The 19,983-nt window shown below is 42.9% G+C and overlaps 2 protein-coding genes across 4 annotated transcripts; one reads left to right on the top strand and one right to left on the bottom strand.

The window, feature by feature from the left end:
* Window positions 1-324: 324 nt before the first annotated feature.
* DIO1 (iodothyronine deiodinase 1) lies at window positions 325-7,834 on the bottom strand. The gene is made up of 4 exons (XM_006025803.3): window positions 7,363-7,834; window positions 5,273-5,416; window positions 2,717-2,916; window positions 325-1,866 (listed from the first exon to the last, which is right to left on the bottom strand). The coding sequence occupies exons 1-4, from the start codon at window positions 7,691-7,693 to the stop codon at window positions 1,801-1,803; spliced, it is 741 nt and encodes a 246-aa protein (XP_006025865.2). The 5' UTR covers window positions 7,694-7,834; the 3' UTR covers window positions 325-1,800.
* A 2,506-nt stretch (window positions 7,835-10,340) lies between these two features.
* YIPF1 (Yip1 domain family member 1) lies at window positions 10,341-19,440 on the top strand. 3 transcript variants are annotated; one of them, XM_006025801.3, is made up of 10 exons: window positions 10,341-10,708; window positions 11,624-11,698; window positions 12,452-12,615; window positions 13,444-13,524; window positions 13,659-13,746; window positions 13,891-14,007; window positions 15,683-15,849; window positions 16,566-16,748; window positions 17,851-17,945; window positions 19,031-19,440. In XM_006025801.3, the coding sequence occupies exons 2-9, from the start codon at window positions 11,668-11,670 to the stop codon at window positions 17,938-17,940; spliced, it is 921 nt and encodes a 306-aa protein (XP_006025863.1). In that variant the 5' UTR covers window positions 10,341-10,708; window positions 11,624-11,667; the 3' UTR covers window positions 17,941-17,945; window positions 19,031-19,440. The 3 variants fall into 3 exon arrangements, with proteins under 3 accessions (XP_006025863.1, XP_014376401.1, XP_014376400.1); XM_014520915.2 differs by having other exon boundaries at window positions 11,593-11,698; window positions 19,093-19,440; XM_014520914.2 differs by having other exon boundaries at window positions 10,342-10,708; window positions 11,593-11,698.
* The last annotated feature ends 543 nt before the right edge of the window (window positions 19,441-19,983 follow it).

Raw genomic sequence — 19,983 nt, 5'->3', positions numbered from 1 at the left:
CACCCCTGCAAGTGCCAGCCGGGGAGTGGGGCCGCCAGCAAAAGTGACCACACCGCTTCTGGAAGTGGCCATGGGACTTCCAGAAGTGGCGTGGCCACTTTCATGGCAAGTGAGATTGGTTGCTGGGGGACAACCCCCCCCAAGGTTGCTGACTGGTGTTAACATGCGCCCCTGACTTAAGAGGCACCAGACACCCATGCTAACAGAAGTCCTAAAATTCTGTAGTTTATACACACACCTGCTCAGCTCAAAAATCTTATGTAAGAAATGAGGTTGAATGTAACTTCTTACTGATGCATTTAAATAAAAGGAGGGAAAAAGGAAGCTGAAGCCACATAAGATGGTTTGTTATATTTTAATCATTCTGTTCAATGCATTGGCTCTATAAATATTTTTCTCAGATCAAGTCATAGCTGCCTGTGCTTTATGCTGTGACTATCATAAACAAATATTAATAGAACCAAGGCTGACATACATTAATACAAATTGTTTCATTCATGAACCTTCTGGTAAATTTTACCTATTTAATATTTACCTTAAATGAACATTAAGAAAAAACTGCATATAAATAAAAATATTGTTTAAATGAAGATCAGTATGTATGCAAGCATTTTCCATGTTAATGCATTACTGCCCCTTTCCTGCCAGTTATTTTGTACAACTTTCAAGTACCATTTATTTTATTGTTTCCAGTTTCACAGAGTATGTCACTATCTAGTTATAACACATTGGGTCATTGCTGTGATGATGAATATTTATCTTAACATATGGGTACCAGAATACCTTAGTATTTGCCCCTTACATGTTCAATATACTTTGTATGGTTGTAGTTGTGTGTAAATCCTATTGAAATTAATAATATCCTGTAGTTATTCCTTCATTAAAGTTCTTAAAAAATGTACAGAGCAATGTAGCTATAAGGGTTCCTAATATTCATCAGTGCATATACCATGTACATCACATTATAGACAATATTCTAAAAGAGTAATATAGATTGCAGTAATGACATGTGTTTAAGTCGCACACTACCATAAATACAGTTTATAGGTTGAGCACCATTGTACAAATGGCCTTATCACTTAACAGTATAAACTGCTTGATGAAAATTACATGTTCTTTCTTCACTTGGCAATGTGCCACCTTTGAAAATGGAAGTTAGTATACAGCAGTGGAGGCCAGCCTTTTTGGCAGGCGTGCCACAAATTAGCCCTTCCCTCTCCCCAAGTGCCACTCTGATCCCCTTCCTGTGCCTAATCTGTTGCACTGCTCCCTACTCTGCTCCCTGTCTAATCTGCTGCTCTATTTTCTGTTCCCTGCCTGATATACTTCTGTTTTCTGTTTCCTGCCCTTTCTGCAGCTGTGCTTCGTGTCCCGTTCCCAATCTGCTGTGTCACACACAGAGGCTTCCTGGACCACTTGTGGTCCAGGTTAGTTACCCCTGGTATACACAATGCATGTGGTGTCCATCCATATGGCATTCCCAGGTTGCTATCCTGACGCAGTGTAGATGTGGCTTTAAGGTCTAGTCCAGTGAAAGCCAGTCCATTGATTTTGGTGAGATTAGGATTTTATTTCTGTGCCATCCTAGTTAATCAAAAAATCAAATAGCTAAGGTGTAATTCAATATCTGATTAACCAAGTTCTCATTTTCTTGTGTTTCTAGGTAGGTTTATGCTTTCATTTTAATTTCTAATTTCTGTACTGTTTTAAGTAAACCACTCCACATACATTTTTTTTAAATTAACCAATAACAAGCTGTTCAGTGAACCACTTCACTCTTGTGACCTCTGTTTTGGTCGCCTATTTGAGTTTTTCCAGGATTGCCCGTATTTCCTGTGGGTGATAATTCCAAGGTCCTGCTCCACCCTGTAAAGTAAATAGAAACATAAAGTATCCCTCAGATCTACTGCAAGGATGCTGATACCCTACTGAGTTCAGAGTTGGCAACTTCATAGTCAGAGCTGAGTAGGTAATTGGAGAGTCATAAGTGGCTGCTTGATGGTCACCCTTTCTGCTGCACCAAGCAGAAACACCACAACAGGAAATGTGACCTACAATCTTGGATACAAACTTAAGAGACTGTCTCTTAGATAGTAAATGAAGTTTTAAGCTTATCCTTTCAAAGTTGTATACTGAGACTAGAAAGATAGAATGTATATCCTTAACCCCTTTAAAGATAATTTAAATTAAACAGAACTTGAACAGGAATAGTCTCCAGTTACCAGATGATAATAATAGACACTAAATATCTTGAAATACAATAAAAGGGTTCATGACACCCTCAGAGTGCTCCTTTTACTGCTGGGTAAACTGTTACACAGAGATTAGGGCCAACCAACAAGGTAAGGACAGAGAGAAATAGTCATATTGGAAAAGTCGGGCAGAAGACAGGGCAGACTTGCATTTTAGATGCTATATAATTCAGAGATGCGTAGGTAAGAATAGAGATGGAATTGGAATGGAGAGTTTTGCTTGCTCTCAATCCTGTGCTCAACAGGCTTTAAAAACATCTAGAGTAAATCTTTAGGCAGAAACAAAACGCTCTATAAAAAATATACAGCATGCCAATTTTGTGTGTTGCTAATCATTTTCTGTGAATAAGGTGCTTAAAGAAGAAATGGGACATAATGAAAACTATTATTCTTCTAATTATAAAATATGCCACTGGGCATTTTAGAAATTAAAACCTCAGTATAACATGCTCAAAGTTCATTACCTTATAAACAACCTTTCTTCCTTGAAGCAGGTAAAGTCTTTCTGGGAGAGCAGCATACTTTGAGCTGCTGAGGTTTTCCATAGTATCCACAACAACTGGGCATAAGGGGTTCTTTTTCAGAAGAAACAGTGCAGCCATTTTTCGATCTTCAAGGTTTTGGTGATTTTTAATAACAATATTATTTTTAAAAGCCCATCCGTCTAAAACAAAAAAGGCAAATAAATGGGGATTTTTCATCTGTTACGTGTGTGTAAAATAGAACTAGCATTATAAGCAAAACGTATTCCATCAAAAGAATAGTATTAGATTGCAAAGCAACATACTTACAAGTGAGGAAATGCCATCATTAAATTGCTCACGCAGCATTGATTCAGTGCCCTCGTGTGCATGCATTATGATAGAGTTAACATAATGATACATATGATACATTATTGACAGCAGCCCAGAGCTGGAGTTGCAGAGAAAGTTCAGCTGTCCCTGGGCTGGATTATGCCCAGTGCACATAGGATCTTTGTGGAATTTTAACTGCTAAAATCTAAGTCTGTCTTGCTCCTGTGTCACCGTGACTCTATATAAAGCCTTGTGACTCAGTCAAATCGGGACAAATGTTCCTGAGCATGGCAAAAGTCCCCTGCCACCAAGGCTACCCTCCACTAAACTTAAGTCCATGTTCCAGACGGTGGGGACCAACCTTTTTGGCAGGTGTGCCACAAATTAGCCCCACAACCTTCCCTGGTGCCACTCTGATCCCCTTCCTCAGACCAATCTATTGCTCTTCTTTCAGCTCCCTGCCCTATCTGCCACCATGCTGGCAGTCCCCTCCCTGATCTGCCGCATGCCATACAGAGGGTGCCCATGCCACTTGTGGCACCTGTGACAGAGGTTGGGCATTCTGTTCCAGAAGGTAAAGGCACAAAAGTTTGGAATCTTAATTTTATTTACTTATGTATTTCTTTATTTATTACATTTACACACTAACAAAGGCTCAAGGAAGCTTACAATAAGAGGCAAACCAGCTATGCCACTAGCTTTCTATGTAAAACTCTCTCTAGGCTGCAAGCAGACCTAGACAGGTACAGGGGTGGGCGGATGAGAACAGGATGGGTTTCAACACTGACAAGTGCAAGGTGCTGCACCTGGGGAGGAAGAACCAGCAGCATACCTACGGGCTGGGGAACTCCCTTCTCGTCAGTGCAGAGGCAGAAAAGGATCTTGGAGTCATTATTGATGCCAAAATGAATATGGGCCAGCAGTGTGGGGACGCGGTCAGGAAGGCCAACCGTACCTTGTCATGCATCCACAGATGCATCTCAAGCAGGTCCAAGGAGGTGATCCTCCCCCTCTATGTGACACTGCTCAGGCTGCAGTTGGAGTACTGTGTCCAGTTCTGGGCGCTGCACTTCAGGAGGGATGTGGACAAGATGGAGAGGGTCCAGAGGAGGGCCACTCGCATGATCAGGGGGCAGCAGGGCAGGCCCTACGAGGAGAGGCTACGGAACCTGAACCTGTTCAGCCTCCACAAGAGAAGGCTGAGGGGGATCTAGTGGCCGTTTACAAACTAGTCAGGGGGGACCAGCAGGCATTGGGAGAGTCCCTGTTCCCCTGAGCGCTCCCAGGAGTGACAAGAAATAACAGTCACAAGCTGGCAGAGGGTAGATTCAGGCTAGACATCAGGAGGTGCTACTTCACTGTCAGGGTGGCTAGGATCTGGAACCAACTTCCAAGAGAAGTGGTGCTGGCTCCTACCTACCCTGGGGGTCTTTAAGAGGAGGCTAAATGAACACCTTGCTGGGGTTGTTTGATCCCAGTACTCTTTGCTGCCATGGCAGGGGATCGGACTTGATGATCTGTCAAGGTCCCTTCCAACCCTACAAACTATGAAACTATAAAGTGTTATTTAGCCCTATTTTTTCCACCAGTGTCCACACAATTTTGGATCCTTCAGTTTTTGTACGCTTGATTTGAGATGCCTACAATCTGATAATCAAAGCAATATGAGTGCTTACAGTTTTTGTTTCAATCAATGGGTCCTTTGAATCCTGAGAACTTTTTAAAGTCAGGACAATCGGGATGCTATGTTAAGCAGAATGATTAGCAGAGACTTCTAAAAACACGGACCTTAATTTATAAACGCCTTTTTCCTCATCTGGAATGTAGGGATGATGGTAATACTCGTCTTTGCAAAATGCTGCCAGGTTGTTAGATGGAAACATACTAAGTTCATTTTTATGATTGCTCTGCTGCTCCTGTTTGATATACATCCTTAGGGTGACCATGGGGCATTGCTCTTGCATTCACTGGAAGCCACCCCTTATGAGTTACAGTGTCATACTGAAAAACATTATAGTTTCATACATTTTTATATACCGCTAGTAGGTTTACAATGAAAGATGGCAACTGATTTGACTTGAAATTCTAATTTTATAAGTATCAGCTATAATCACAGAGGGACTCATTAGCCCATGTAACATCGGGTCAGTTGTAGTACTTGGAAAAGGGGATAACTTTTAAGTTGTATGTTTTTTGTATTGTTTTAAGTTGCTCTCTGTACTGTACCTGTTGCATGAGCTTCTTCAATGTAGATTAAAAGGAAATCTGCTACAGGGTTGAAATCTTCGACAAGCTTGTTGAACTCGTCAAATTTCCACAGAAATGAAGGTCAGGTGCAGCTTCCAAAATTCAGGACTAAAGGTCTGTTGCCTAAGACAGACATGAAGTATATTGTTAGGCATTTAAAATCCAGTCCTCCAATAAAGGGACCCCATACCCACACAAAGTTCCACTGAAGTCATTATGGCATAGGTGTGTGTCCACACCAAGTTCATTGTAGGATCGAAACCTTGCACTGTAAACATCTGGGGCCAAGTCACTGTTTCAAGATTGTATGTTCAGTATCTAGTGCTACTGGTCTGCAGTCTGCTAAATTTCTGGCTGCTACTGTACAACACATTAGTATGAAGAATTAAAAAAAAAACAACCCCATACTATCCTGAATGTTCTTCATGCAGAATATTTTTCAAAGTGAAAAAAGCACAAAGGACCACATTTTTTACGTCCAATACCTGAAATGAGGTTTGCAAACCTATTTTTAGGGATCTTGTTGATTGTCATAAATTTTGAGTACCCACAACTCTAGCTGATTTAAGTGGAAGATGCAGACCTCAGAATTTCTGAAAATCTGACCTTTGTATTTAGTGGTCTATATTCAGATGTAGGACCCATACTATTGGTATGCAGTTTGAAAAACTTGGTGATATGTTTGGTAATACATTCTAGGTGTTCATGATTTCAGTATGGTTTGGGAACGCTCAGACAGAACTGTGGTTATTCATTAGTATTATTCATTAAACAGGTGCTGTGCAAGCCACACAAATAAACATTGCTTCAGGTTTAACATCCTGTTTGCATAAGCATGCAGATACTTTGCTATAAGCCTCCACATAAATGTTTGCAGGGCCTCGACCGGAGGGCTTTCAAGGACTTAAAAACATGTCTTTCAGCCAACGCTCCCGAATTTGTTCAAGATATTCCTACCTGTAATGCTTAATCCGAAAATAATAATTCCATTCCAAACATCTAGCTTTGGATGCAGCTCCCAATAAATATCATGCATGCTGATCTGGTATGCAAACCACGCTATGTCCATTTGGAAATTTTCCTTGACTTTTTTTTTTAAGTTCTGAATAACATTATGGAGACTGGAGAGTACAGCTTAATGATTGATAATGTGTTCTATAGAGATCAAAGTACAAACCAAACAAAGTACAAACCATTTTTTACCTCTGAATAAAACTTCTGGCCATTTGGGAGCTGGGACCTATAAGAACATTCTGGACTTTAGTTTGGTTAGTAATCTTGGTGTCAGAACATTGCTCACTTTGCCTAACAATATACAGAAGTTGTAAAATGCCTGGTTCTGGTTACAGGCGTATATAGTTGTAGCCGTGTTGGTCTAAGGACATAGGCACATAAGGTTCTTTGGGTAAATCTGATATTTTTTATTAGACCAACTCAAATAGTTGAAAAAACTTTCTTTACAAGCTTTTGGGTATAAATACCCATTGTGAGGCTGAGGAAGCATCCGCAGCTGGTGTGTGCTCTTCCTGGATGGAGTGAATAGTAAAGAAGCCAGAGGCTGGGATGCATGCAAGAAAGGCAGTCAGTGAAGATGTAAATTGAGGAGTCAGTGGGTGAGAGACAGGCTGCACAAGGAGGGGAATGAATGTAGCTGGTAAGCAGCGGAGAGGTACCTGGGGAGGTTTTGGTTACATTTTCTGCTGCTTTCACCATGACGAGAGGTATTTCCCCATACAGAAAGCCATGGCAGAAGGTCACAAGTTTAATAGCTAGATGCTTTACAGAAGAATAATAGTGTAGTATAAAAGACAGACACACAGATTGCTTTCTAAAGCTGTCACTCTGTGTACACGGCATGAATGTGACCAATCTTTTCTACCGAACAAATCACTACAGATAGATAATCTAAACTGACACGCACATTATTTGTAAGTGAACCCTCAGATCACCCCAATTCCCAGCTCCTTAGCTTATTTTAGGCAGTTTGACTATACCCTCTATTTCATTTACCTTCTTTACCTTTCCCTTCTTTTCCATGGGGGGCAACTTGCGCGTCTGAATGCACTCACCTTGCATGAAATCCAAGATGTGATGAGCTTTACCTTCCAGGTCCACTACCGGGGTGTTGGGAGCCGCATGTCCCTCAAATGCTTCATCCTCCAGCCTTTTCCACTTCACTTTCAACACAAAGAGCAAATATTTGAAGCTAAAGAAAGTCGGACCCCAGTTCTCATAGCTGAACTTTGAATTCCTGACTATGCTGCTCTTCTGCCCCAGTTTTAGAATGTATCTTTTCACAGCTTCTGGGAACAATATCATCAGTATTTTACCAATAGCAGTGCACAGGCACATGTACAAAAGGATCCAGACTTTTTGTAGAAATACCCTCATTCGGAACATCTTCGCAGAGCTATTCTGACTGCTTCAAAATACAGTAAGAGAATCTGAGCAAAGGTAAAGGAGGAGGGGACATGAGGCTAAGGGGAGAGGGATAGGAAAGTCATTTACATAATAGGGCAGAATTTGGTTAATCTTTACGTCCCTAATGTGCCCCCTGACACCAATGCACGGAGTGGTATTAGTAAGAACAGAATATTGATCACTACTTTGGGTCTTCTGTCTACCAGCCAAAATCTGAATGAAGCAAGGATGTTTTATGGCTGATAATTGCATTAATCCACAAGTAGGGCTTATTCCTGGTGAGTTGTGTGCATTACACATGAGAGAACTGGCTACAACCTGGATGCCTGTCTGGAACAATAAAGCTCATAGCAATTTTGGGCCCAATCTTGCAAATATGAGCACGCTAATCTTTGATCATAGGAGAAGCCCCACTTAAACTGACTTCTGCTTCAGATATGAGACTATGTTTTTCAGGACTGGCATTTTGTGCAGCATTTTACCTTTTTCAAAGCACTGTACAGTATTAATTAATCAGTCAAGGCTGTGTGTGCTCAGCAGATACCATGAGATATGGAGCTTTGGCATTTTTTTGGACTCAGCCGGCCAAAAAACATTCCTTCTGCCCTCACCCACCCTTACTGATGTTTCCTGACCATCTAGCTTTAGAGATGAAAGAAAAGTCCTGATAGACTTTTAGGCTAAGGACAGAGTTGCACATAATCTGGTTTAATAATCTGGAACTAGTTGATCACAAACTAATTTAAAACTGTAACAGAACATAAGTTCAGTGCCCATAAACCAGTTTCAAAATGGCCAAAACAGGTTTAAAATACACCTGGCTGAATGTAGTATCAGATTTAACTGATTTGGGTCAAACCAGTTTATGGAACTTCTGTCCCAGACCCCTTCCTGGTTCAAGTTAAACCACAGTCCTCCAGCATCCCAGCATGCTTTTCAGCCCTGGGCTGGGCTGTCTCTAGAGAACAGGGCTAACCCCACCCCTCTGGTTTCCAGCCGGAGCAGGGGCAGGCGTTGGCCAGACGCCGGCCTGGTGTACCCCCCTAAGGCTAACGAGGTAGGGAGGGGGTTTATTCCCCTCCTCCCTCCTCTCTCCCCCTGGGGACCACAGCCAGGGTCCACCTGGCTGCGGCAGGGTAACCCCCCTTCGCTGCTACAGTGGCAGGGGGGTGGGGGTGTTCCTAGGAGCAGTTGGCTGACATGGTCCCACCATCTCCCTGCCTCACCTGCGGCTGAGACTGGGGCTGGGGGGCTGAGCTGGGCCGGCCCATGAGTGCTGCTGATGGTGGGCGCGAAGGAGCCAGCCCAGGCAGGGCCCCTCCCAGCTGGCTACAGCTCAGCCTGGGGCCACAGGAGCTGTGCTTGTCCACACCATGCAGGGGGCTCAGCGGTGGCAGCTGCAGACACGCAAGCCCCCGGGGTGGGCGGTTGCTGGGCTCCGGGCCTGCCAGCGCCTCCAAGCTGGCCCGGCCAGCCACAGACATGATTAACACGTCCCACATGGTGAGTCCTGCTGCCAAAGTGCCTGCCCACAGCTGCAGCGGTGTCATGTCCGCACCGCAGCCCAGCCAGCTGCCACCCGTGTGCCAGGCTGGGCTGTCACGGAGCCACAGCCAGCTGGGAAAGGCCCTGCTCCCCACCACCCCAGCTCAGCTTTCCTCATGGAAGGGAAGGGAGGGCTGCTCTAGTGCCCCCCACTTTTGACCTGAGCCACTGCAAGCACGTGCTTGCATATCCAGAAGCAAAAATGAATGTCTGCTCACTTGCAAATCGGTTCAGTCTAGGCGGGTTAGACTAACCTACAAAGGTTGAATCCAAGCTCGGGCTTTTTGAATGTCTGTCCCTAGCTTTCATCCCTAAAACACTCTTAAAAGACTTGTTTTGGGGCCTACGTGGCAGTTTCTATCCTTGGGCAACGAGGCAGAAGATGTCTTTTAAGAGAGGGTTGAAATCAGTGGTTCTCCACCTCTTTTAGATTCAAGGCCCCCTTCATTAGTCTCGTAGCTCCCTTTGGAAAATGCCAGTTCTTTGTTTTCGCTCGGTTTTTTTGACAACAGAAAAATAATAAAGTGTGGTTTTTTTCTGTTGCGAAGAACCCAGACAGCGCAGAGCAGGGCAGCGCATTTCTAGCACCGTAGATTCCTCCTGGAAAGCTCAGCTTTGTCCTGCGAGGGGTGTATGCACACCAGCAGTGCCCGCCCTGCGCAGCACCCTGGGGCACCCCAGACAGGCTCTTAGGGGGCTGCGGCTCCTGGTTGAGAGTCACTGGTTCAAAGGCAAAAAAGACGAGTTCCCATCTGAGTCCCTAACTCCCCTTCGTCTTCCCAGTGATCAGGGCTGAGTGCTGCACCCCTCTGCTCCGCTCCCCAGGGCCAGTGCTGAGCCTTAGCCCCTCCCCCAGCCTCCAGCTAAGCAAGGCGTCCTATTCCTGCAAGAGCCCAGGGGCGTCCTGTCTCTTTAAGATCTTTTAGGGGCGTCCTGTCCCTTTAACAGGGAGCGCCAGGCCGGCCCCCAGCGGCCGCTCTCCGGAGGCACCTGCCCCTTTAAGAGCATGGGACGAAGCGGAAGAGAAAAGAATACATCGACACCTCTGATTGGCTGGCGCTACCAGAAGGCGTTCCGGGCCTCTGTGGGGGCCTAGAGGGGAGGGGGCGACGCAGAGAGCTGCGCTCCTGATTGGCTGGCGCTGCCCAGCGGTGTGTGTCGCTTTAACGGGCGCAGACCCGCTGTCGCTGCCCCTCGCTGCCCTGCGGGGGAGGGGCTGCAGCCCGCCCGGGTGCTGCTGGAGCCGGGTCCTGTCTGCGTCTGCGCGCGGCGCCGCGCCCGTGTGACCGGGTCCGTCCCGCCGGGCCTGTGCCTGCGCGAGCCCAGCCCACCCGTGTCTGTACGTCGCCGGGAGCCGTGTCGCCTACACCTGCACCCAGACCGCCTGCTTCCGTACCCGTGTCTTCTGTACCACCTGGAGCCACCTCTGTAGCATCTCTATCTATATTTGTATGTGTATCGCCTGTATCCACATCGGCCTCGATATCACCTATATCAGTACCCAGATCTGTATCACCCATATATGCATCGTCTGTATCTATATCTATGGGTATCTGCATCACCTATATCCGTAGAATCTGTGTCTGTGTCCATATCTATATCACCTATAGCCAATTCTGTATCACCTATATCTATATCCATATCACTTATATCCATATCTGTATCACCTATATCTATATCCATATCGCCTATAGCCATATCTGCATCTGTATCACCTAAATCAGCATCACGTGTATCTGTATCGCCTATATCTATATCCATATCACCTATAGCTGCATCTGCATCATCTGTATATGTGTCCGCATCATCTGTATGTGTATCATCTATGTAGTTGCATCATCTACACATCACCTGTATCTATATTTCTGCCGGCACCATCTATATCTGTCATCTATATCATCCACATCTGTATCACCTATATCTTTATCATCTATATTTGTATCTGCACCATCTGAGCCTATATCGGGATCATCTCTATCTATACCTAGATGCCTACCTTAGTTAGTCTGCAGGGTACAAATCTACTCTGCCTTCTCTTTAATTGCACCAGCTCCGCACTCCAGGTTTATGTCTCTGTTCAGGTTCAACCGGCTTTCTCCGGCATGGGATCTTAATTGCCACCAACTCCAGGCTCATATCGCTGTGTTTGAGGGTGAAACTGCTGCAAGGGTTGTGCTTTTTTTGGGGCTCCAGACAAGCCTTCATATGCCAGCCAGGGGATGGACCCAGTGAGGAAGGCGGGACACACTCAATGCAGAGGGCAGGTCCTGCTGTATAGGAGGCTGAGGTCACCTTCTTTTAACGTTGGCTGTTGCTTATTTTCTTCATTTCAGGTGATTACTTTTGGCTGATCTGCTCTTTCAGATATTGCAAAGTTCTGGATGCTGGCGGCAGAGCCTCGTGAATGAATGGCGGCTGTAGATGACTTAAAGTTTCAAGGTAGACTATCAGAAGGCATTTATGCTCTGCTCTGTGCAGTCTTTTCACAGCATCGGATGAAAGTGCGCTCGGGTTCGCAAAAGCTCCTGTTGTATATATATATATCTGATTTATTAGTCTGTAAAGGTGCCTCTTTACCCTGCCTTCTGACCGACTTCAGACTAACTCTGCTAACTACCTCTCTCCGCATTTGGAAATGTCAGGGGTGTGGGCCAGTAAAGGGAGACTGAATTAACCTCAGTGATACCTTTTTAAAGCCTTTGAAGTGTTTGTTGTTTCTGCCTTGGATCCTTGGGAATATAAACTTAAGCCTGCTCCTGCAAGTAATGTTGTTAATTGGTGAATTCTTACCTGTGTTCAACACACGGGATGCAGTCAGAAGCTAATCTTTACTGATTGATCCTTACTGTCTAGTTGGACAGTTGGCTCTGCACAGCCAGATTTTCATACGTGTGCTTAGCCTTGCTAAAGGTCTGCCTGGGACACTGATGGCTGGATGTACGAGCTTTAGGACTCTGATGTTTACCTAGCCCAAGAGAAGTCCTAGCTGGGAAGAAGGCACAGTATTTTATTAACTGAAGGGACTTTCTGCTTAGTCCATTCAGGCCCACTGGGCGTTATCGAAGTGGTAAGAAATCCTGTATCCTTGGAATCCATAACAGTCATAGAACTGGGCTTTTGGAATAACGGGTTAAAAATCCCAACAACTTCTACACTTGAAAATAACCTTTGCTATAACATGCTTGTTTGCAGAATTTGACGATGCCGCTAATTTGCTGGCGGTCAACCCAGATGCCACCACAATAAGCGTTGATGAGCCTAGTGAAAACCCCAAAACACAGCACGGTCTTCTGCAGGATACTGGGAGAGAGGAAGACGATGAGTTATTGGGGACTGATGACTCGGACAAAACTGAGGTAACAATAACATGCTTCTAATGTACCCATCGACATGTGCATACCGACATGTGCACCACATGAAATACAGCAGGGGCTAAGGAGCAGGGAAGCATTCTTTTTAGTTTCATCTCTCAGTGAACACACATTTACATACTGGAGGAAAGTCAGAGTGGTGCCCAACCTTTTCAGCCCTTGAGCTGGATGAGCGAGGTCAGATTTAGGCTGTGGGCCTGATCTGGTGCGTGGTGCTGGCACAGCCAGGGCCCACTCCAATCACATGGAAATGGCATGGCCGGGGCCGGATACAGTCATGTGGAGCTTGGAAATTTGAGTGGTGGGGGCAGAGGCAGAAGCAGGGGTTGTTGCAAACACTCCCCCTCTGCCAAATTTCCAGACCACTTACATGGCTCCAGGGGTTGAGCACCCCTGGTGTAACGTAAGACTCCAAGACTTGTATGTTCTAGTACATTTAGTGGTGCGTTTATTACATTTGGGGACACTAATTGGATAATACTAAATTGTTGTAGGTTTCACTATTTCTAAATCTAAGAAAAATGAAGCTAGGAATCCTAATCCAGTTGAAAAGAGAATGCCGTATTTTGGAATAAACACTCCCAAAGCAAAGGTCTCCAGCTAAGAATTCTTAAACGCTGGGGGAACGAATTGTGAAGCAATTCTTTTGCTTACCGTAAAAGCTCATCACAATATTTAGTGTTCCTCAGACAGGGAGTGAGAGAGAGAATTCTAGTTACTATGTAAGATATCTACTGGACTTTAAAAATGACTTGCTAACATGCAGAGTGCATGCTTGTAATATTTTCTATTGCATTCTCTCTTATCTTACAGCTACTTGCAGGACAGAAGAAAAGTGCCCCCTTCTGGACATTTGAATACTACCAGACTTTCTTTGACGTAGACACGTATCAGGTTTGTTATGATCTGTAATATTAATAACCTTGTGGCACAAAAAGGGAAATAGTGGTTTAACAGTTGATACTGGGGATTAGTGTGTGTAGTTGCCTTTTGTTTCATCTTTTCTTGTTGAATCTGGTTTTTTGTAGGTCCTAGACAGAATAAAAGGTTCCGTTTTCCCAGTACCAGGGAAGAACTTTGTAAGACTGTATATCCGCAGTAATCCAGATCTTTATGGTATGTTCCAACAGTAATAATCTTTACTCTGAATCCTTGCATAATGGAAACAACTAAGAAGCTGATATTTGTTCTTCCTTTCTTTAATTTTAACAAGAGCGCAGAAGAACCTGCTCTGATTCAGTTGTTTTGCTTCTGTTTAAGGTCCCTTTTGGATATGTGCCACGTTAGTTTTTGCCATTGCTATCAGTGGCAATCTTTCAAATTTCTTCATCCATCTGGGCAAGCCAACGTTCCATTACGTGCCTGAGTTCAGAAAAGGTTTGTGAGTCATTGTCAGTCTTCTGAATATTCTTCTACATTTATTTTTGTTCTTGCATCATAAAATCAGTGTGCTTTTTCTTTTCATTTTTTAACTAATAAGGCCATATGTAGAAGGGTCACAGTTTTTGCAATGCATAATAAAGTAATAAAGAAAAGGGTCCTAACCTTTATGATTTTATTATTACTTCCAAAGAGACGCAACAAATAGATCTTAAGATTGGAGGGGCACTGATATATCTATATCTCCCAGGAGGTGGCTTTCATTCAGGAAGTAATCACATAGGGCGCCTATATATGAGCATGGAGGTGCTCCGACACACTGGAATTCCAGCATGTCGGAGCAGACTCGATTAATCAAGTCTGCTGGAGCATGGCAATTGCAGCCTCCTGTGTCTTGTGTATCAGCATCCCTATGCTTAAAAATGATGCTGGGGGTGCTTGAACTAAAGCTCGTCGAACGAGCTTTAGTTCAAGTACCCACACCACCATTTTTAAGCACGAGGATGTTGATACACAAGATGCGGCAGTGCTTAAATTAGAGTCGGCTCTTGGATGATACACTCAGCCCACTTACCAAGAGCTTTGCAGTTCCTGCTTTAGGACAAAAAAATATAATGTGAAAGGAAGCAACAGTACAAATTGTTCTACTAAAGACACAGGAGGAACCAGTTGCCTGCCCTTTGGCTCTATTTGTATCATGAAAAAGAATACAATACTTATGAAGGACTGTGTGGTTTCTATGTTTGTTTTTTTAATGCTTGGCAATTCATAGACTCATAGAAAATGCGGGTTGGAAGAGACCTCAGGAGGTCACATCTAGTCCAACCCCCTGCGCCAAACAGGTCCAGCCTCAACTAGATCATCCCAGGCAAGGCTTTGTCTAGCTGGGTCTTAAAAACCTCCAAGGATGGAGATTCCACTATGTCTCTAGGTAACCTGTTCCAGTGCTTCACCACCCTGCTAGTGAGAGAGTTTTTCCTAATATCCAAATTAAACCTCCCTGGCTGCAACTTGAGCCCGTTGCTCCTTCTTCTGTCATCTGCCACCGCTGAGAACAGTCCAGCTCCATCTTCTTTTGAACCCTTCTACAGGTAGTTAAAGGCTGCTATCAAATCCCCCCTCAGTTTTCTCTTCTGCACACTAAATAAATCCAGTTCCCTCAGCCTCTCCTCATCATAAGCCATGTGCCCTCGTTTGAAAGGAACAATTTCAATTTTAAATCTAGTCAGTTGATTTGACTAGATTAATTGACTCTCAATAAATGAGTTGAAAGTAATTTTAGATATTACACTTATTTCTGAGTTTCCCTCTCAATTTTTATGGTTCTTAGTTATGGTTTCTTATTTTAATAGGTTTTTCTTTTTACTTTTGCCATTTCCCCAACAAATGGAAAATACTGAAATTGAGGGTACTGCGTTCATAGTCAAAGCAAAGAAATGGAAAACAGGATTTTTTCCCCTCTGATGTAGTCATGCTTGGTGTTGATGATGGGTTTAAAAAAAAGATGTCAATTCAAATGTTGTTAGTGACTATAGATCCTTAGAGGTCTGTAGTTGTGCCTCTAGGTTTTTAATCTTAGCATTTCAGTTTTTAAGCTAAAAATTTGAGTCAGTTAGAGTATGATGCATATTCCAAGCAAGGTGTTAAATCTATCTGCTCTTCTTCTTAATAGTGTCCATAGCTGCAACAACCATCTATGCTTATGCGTGGCTAGTTCCTCTGGCTCTCTGGGGGTTCCTTATGTGGAGAAATAGCAAAGTTATGAACATAGTCTCCTACTCATTCCTGGAGATAGTGTGTGTCTATGGTTATTCACTTTTCATCTATATTCCAACAGCAGTAAGTATGGCCTAACGATCGTTTCATCAGGTGTATTTATGGAACATATCAAAGGTTTTATTACTAAATGTGTGAATGGAAAACTTCCAGGGCTGCCTTGGGTAGTGTGTTTTACCTTCCCTATGAAAACGCTAGTTGGCAAGGACATGACAAAAGAGCAATGGATATCCAAACTCCTTTTGATTATGTAATGTGCTGCCAAATATGATGTGTCTCATTTTCCTGCTGGATGGAGTGTTACTCCTGTTTATCTATGTGGTGGTTTCCTCTGGTAGCTGCTACAGGCGGTGCACCGTTGGCACCTGAAAAAGTTTGTCTGGCTGAACTGTTTTCCACATCTTCATTTGAGACCATCTCTTGGGGAGTTGTAAAAATCTTTCCCAGCAAGTGGAACTTTTTTTTTAAGTGCTCTTGCTTTAAGCCTTATTTATTCATGTGCACTATAATTTCACTTGTTCCACACAGTGAGCCTCAGCACGAGCATGGCTGCTGGAGGTTTCTTTCTCTGATCTAGCGTAGACATGTGCGTGTATTGATGCCAGAGGCACTGCTTCTTACAGTGAAGCAGGAGTAGCATTTGGTATCAGCCTTGGGTGGCTGCAATATGTGGAGCTGTAATGGGTTATATGTATCTTGTGATAAAAGAATATTTCATAAGTTGTTTTTCAGGGTTTTTTTTCCTCTCCCTCCACCTCCTGTCTTTTTTTTTTTTCCAGATTTTGTGGATTATTCCACAGAAAGCCGTGCGATGGGTTCTGGTGATGTTTGCGCTGTGCCTCTCTGGGTCTGTCTTAGTGATGACATTTTGGCCTGCTGTTCGAGACGATAACCGCAGAATTGCGCTGGCTACTATAGCGACCATCGTGCTTCTCCATGCCCTGCTGGCTGTCGGCTGTTTGGTATGACAGGGGTCTCTCTTAGCATTTAAGATGCCTGCTTTTCCTTTGATTTAAAATTTACCTCTTTTGATTTAAAATATCCCTCTACAGTCCCAAGACCACATTTAAATTGGGCGTTAGGAGAGTGTTTGTTTTTGAGCAGATATCTTTCACGGTAAAGCAAACAAAAGCGTTTTTAAGGAGGTACTTCAACAAAATGTCAGGTCCTCTGACTTGCAGTTATTTCAGACGTAGCACAGAAACTTCTGCAGAATTGATTCGTTTCTACACCAAGAATGTATGTTGAACAATACGTGCAAAAATGTATTCCTCGTGTATAAGTCCTAATTATTCCTGGTATTTATGATAGCAACCTTTTATTAAAGCTTTAACCTTTTATCATATGCGGAATTATCTTAGTCAGATAAGTGAATCTCTTAAGGTTAATCAAATATTCATTTATAATTTATAAAAGACATAACCTGGCTATCCTTTTGTGAACCAACTCAAATGTGAAAATAAGAGAACTTAGTGCTATCTAAATGCTAGAAATAAATGTACTCTGCCTTTGTACAAAACTGGAGAGATAAGGTCCCAGAATCAGGTTTTTAGAATATCTCTAGAGTCTTTGAATTCCTCGGTTGAAACCCAGAGTAAATGAATTCAGTACCATGAAACTCAGGATGTATGAAGGGTTAAATTCTGCCTCTTGCTGAAGTGTAGAGGCTTTGTCATGAACGTCAGTGGAAGAGTCTCCAAAAGCAGTGCATGACAAACGTCCCCAAGTAGTGCATCTCATATATATATATATATTATTTTCCCCCTCTTCTCCAACAGTAAAATAATGAGCAATTGGACAAACTGATATGAAATATATTTCTTTCTAAAGCAGATCCGAGTCATCAACCTTCTTGTCATTATGCATCTTAATTATTAAGTACATTTCACAGCCAAGCTTGGAATTAGCCACTTTCAATCCTTGTTACAAAACTGAAAACTTGTCTTCCTAAATGCTAAAATTGCATCTGCGTAAAGAATATGCTGTGGAAATGAACAATGTGGGGTGTGAACGGTAGACCTATCTCATTTCTAAACTTTTGTCATTTTCCCCCTAATAATGCAGGCATACTTTTTTGATGCCCCTGAGCTGGATGTTCTGACAACTACTGCATCTGCTCAAAATGGAACCGCACTAGTAACTAAGACACAGTAATTATGGTAAGAATTATATTATCCATTCTGCTGTAGTCATTTAAAAATAATGGTTGTGCCTAACAGCCTGGAGCCATTTTTCCTGAATGTGTTACTACAGCTAAGGGTTTGCAGATAACAATAATTACTTTACACATGATACATGTGCACAGAGCAGCAGCTAAGCATTTTCCTGTTAATGGCAGGTATTAAGTATGGCTATAAACATGCAGAGAAACTTGGGAACAAACAAATATACCTTTTCTGAAGTTAATCGTCAGTAAACAAATAATATTTTGAATAAGATTTTTTAAAATATTTTACTTTGTCCATTAGGTTTTTAAGCAGAGTTGTGTTTGTTTTTTTTAACGTAAAAATACTGGCTTGCTAAGGGCCTAATTAAAGGTTTTTCTTTGACAGTAAATATATACAGTAGTATGCAAATAAAGCTCTTTAAAAATTAATTGATGATAAATTATACCTTTGTTCCTTCCGATTTGAATAATGATAGGTTGGACATGTCTCTGACTTCCAGAGATGCCGCCTTTCAAAGCAGCAATTTCTGTGCATAGGGGGATCCATGCATTCTCCAGGTGTCTGGCTCAGCATCTGCAATATCCATATGGGCTCTGTTCCATGTATGGGATGGCGTAAATTTTTGCTTCCTAGTAGCCGGGAGTGCTGCCAATGCAGACAACACTTGGTGCCTTTCTAGAGATTAGGAGATATAGGAGACAGTCCTAGAAAGGCATGTGATGCTTTAAAGACCAAAGCCACCCAAATACATTGAGTATCTGCTCCTTTGCAAATCAGAAGTATTATTACTGCATTTAGCTGCCAACTACCTATTTGCTTGGTATTTGGTAAAATACAGGCCATTTGAGCCTTGGAAACACAAGCATGACAATTTTCCAGCCATAATATAAGGTACGGCTCAGATGGGTGATAACAAATAACGACTCTCCAAAAAGCAATGTCTCATGCCAGGTGACTGAAAGAATACTGAGTGCTAGGAAAACTTTATTTAGATACAAATATGCATGCATCTTTATGCCATTTTTCTTATTCATAGAGCATTTTAATATTCATGTGTCACTTTTTCTGACTTTCAGATTACAATGCCTGTTTCTTCATCTGTGTACAGTAACTTTATTTTAAATATTTTTCACTGAAGGAAATGGAAATTGCAAAAACTAAAGGGAAAAAAAACATCTGAGAGGAAAATCTAGTGGTATTTCATGGATTTGTGAACATCTAAATGCTGAAAAGAAGACTAACCAAGTGGTTAATACAAGTAGATTTTTACAACTGTAAATCTTACTTCTTATACAGTAGGGGTTTTAAAATTATTTTTTGCATATCTTGCACTCCCTGCAGCGTGGTCTCTCAATAAAATACTCCAGAGGGTGGTTTGAAATGATTATTTCATAGTTGAAAGAGGATTGATGTTCCTCTTTTGAAGAGCTTGTACAGCTTCAGTTTGCCAAAATCCGTTGCGATAAACATGTTTCAGCCAACCATACTTTGTCTGACAAGGTTATTCTCTCCATCCCAAATTTCTGTTTTGATATTGGTGTATTAGTAAACTACATGGAACTACTTAAGTTTGGCACTGAAATTAGGAAATAGCAGTGCAAAGAAATAGTGGGTGCGCCTACAGGTTCGTTAATGTGCTGTAATTACAGTGCATTAAGTTGCGTACCTGTGATAACAGGTTCTAACTTAATGCAGCATAATCGGCGGTAGCGCTGGCATGCGCTTTTTTGTGATGCTAATACATAGTAGACTAATTCTGCTCTGCATTAGTGTGGTTTTGGCCTTCCGTGCTAATGTGCGGTAGACTTAGTCTACTGGGTATTTAAGAAAGTCCTGAGGTAAGTGGGGAAGCGGGAGCTCTGGAGGAAGAGCAAGCAGGAGGGGTACAGGGGAGGTGCTATCATACTTCCTGACAAATCAGGGCAATCAACTAGTTACCGTGGGTGTCTGTACACAAATGCATGGAGCCTGGGAAACAAGCAGGAAGAACTGAAAGTCCCTGCACAGTCATGGAGCTATGACATAACTG

This window comes from Alligator sinensis, unplaced genomic scaffold (genome assembly GCF_000455745.1).
Source record: "Alligator sinensis unplaced genomic scaffold, ASM45574v1 scaffold172_1, whole genome shotgun sequence".
Classification (NCBI taxonomy): domain Eukaryota; kingdom Metazoa; phylum Chordata; order Crocodylia; family Alligatoridae; genus Alligator; species Alligator sinensis.
This window is presented reverse-complemented; position numbering and strand designations above follow the sequence as displayed.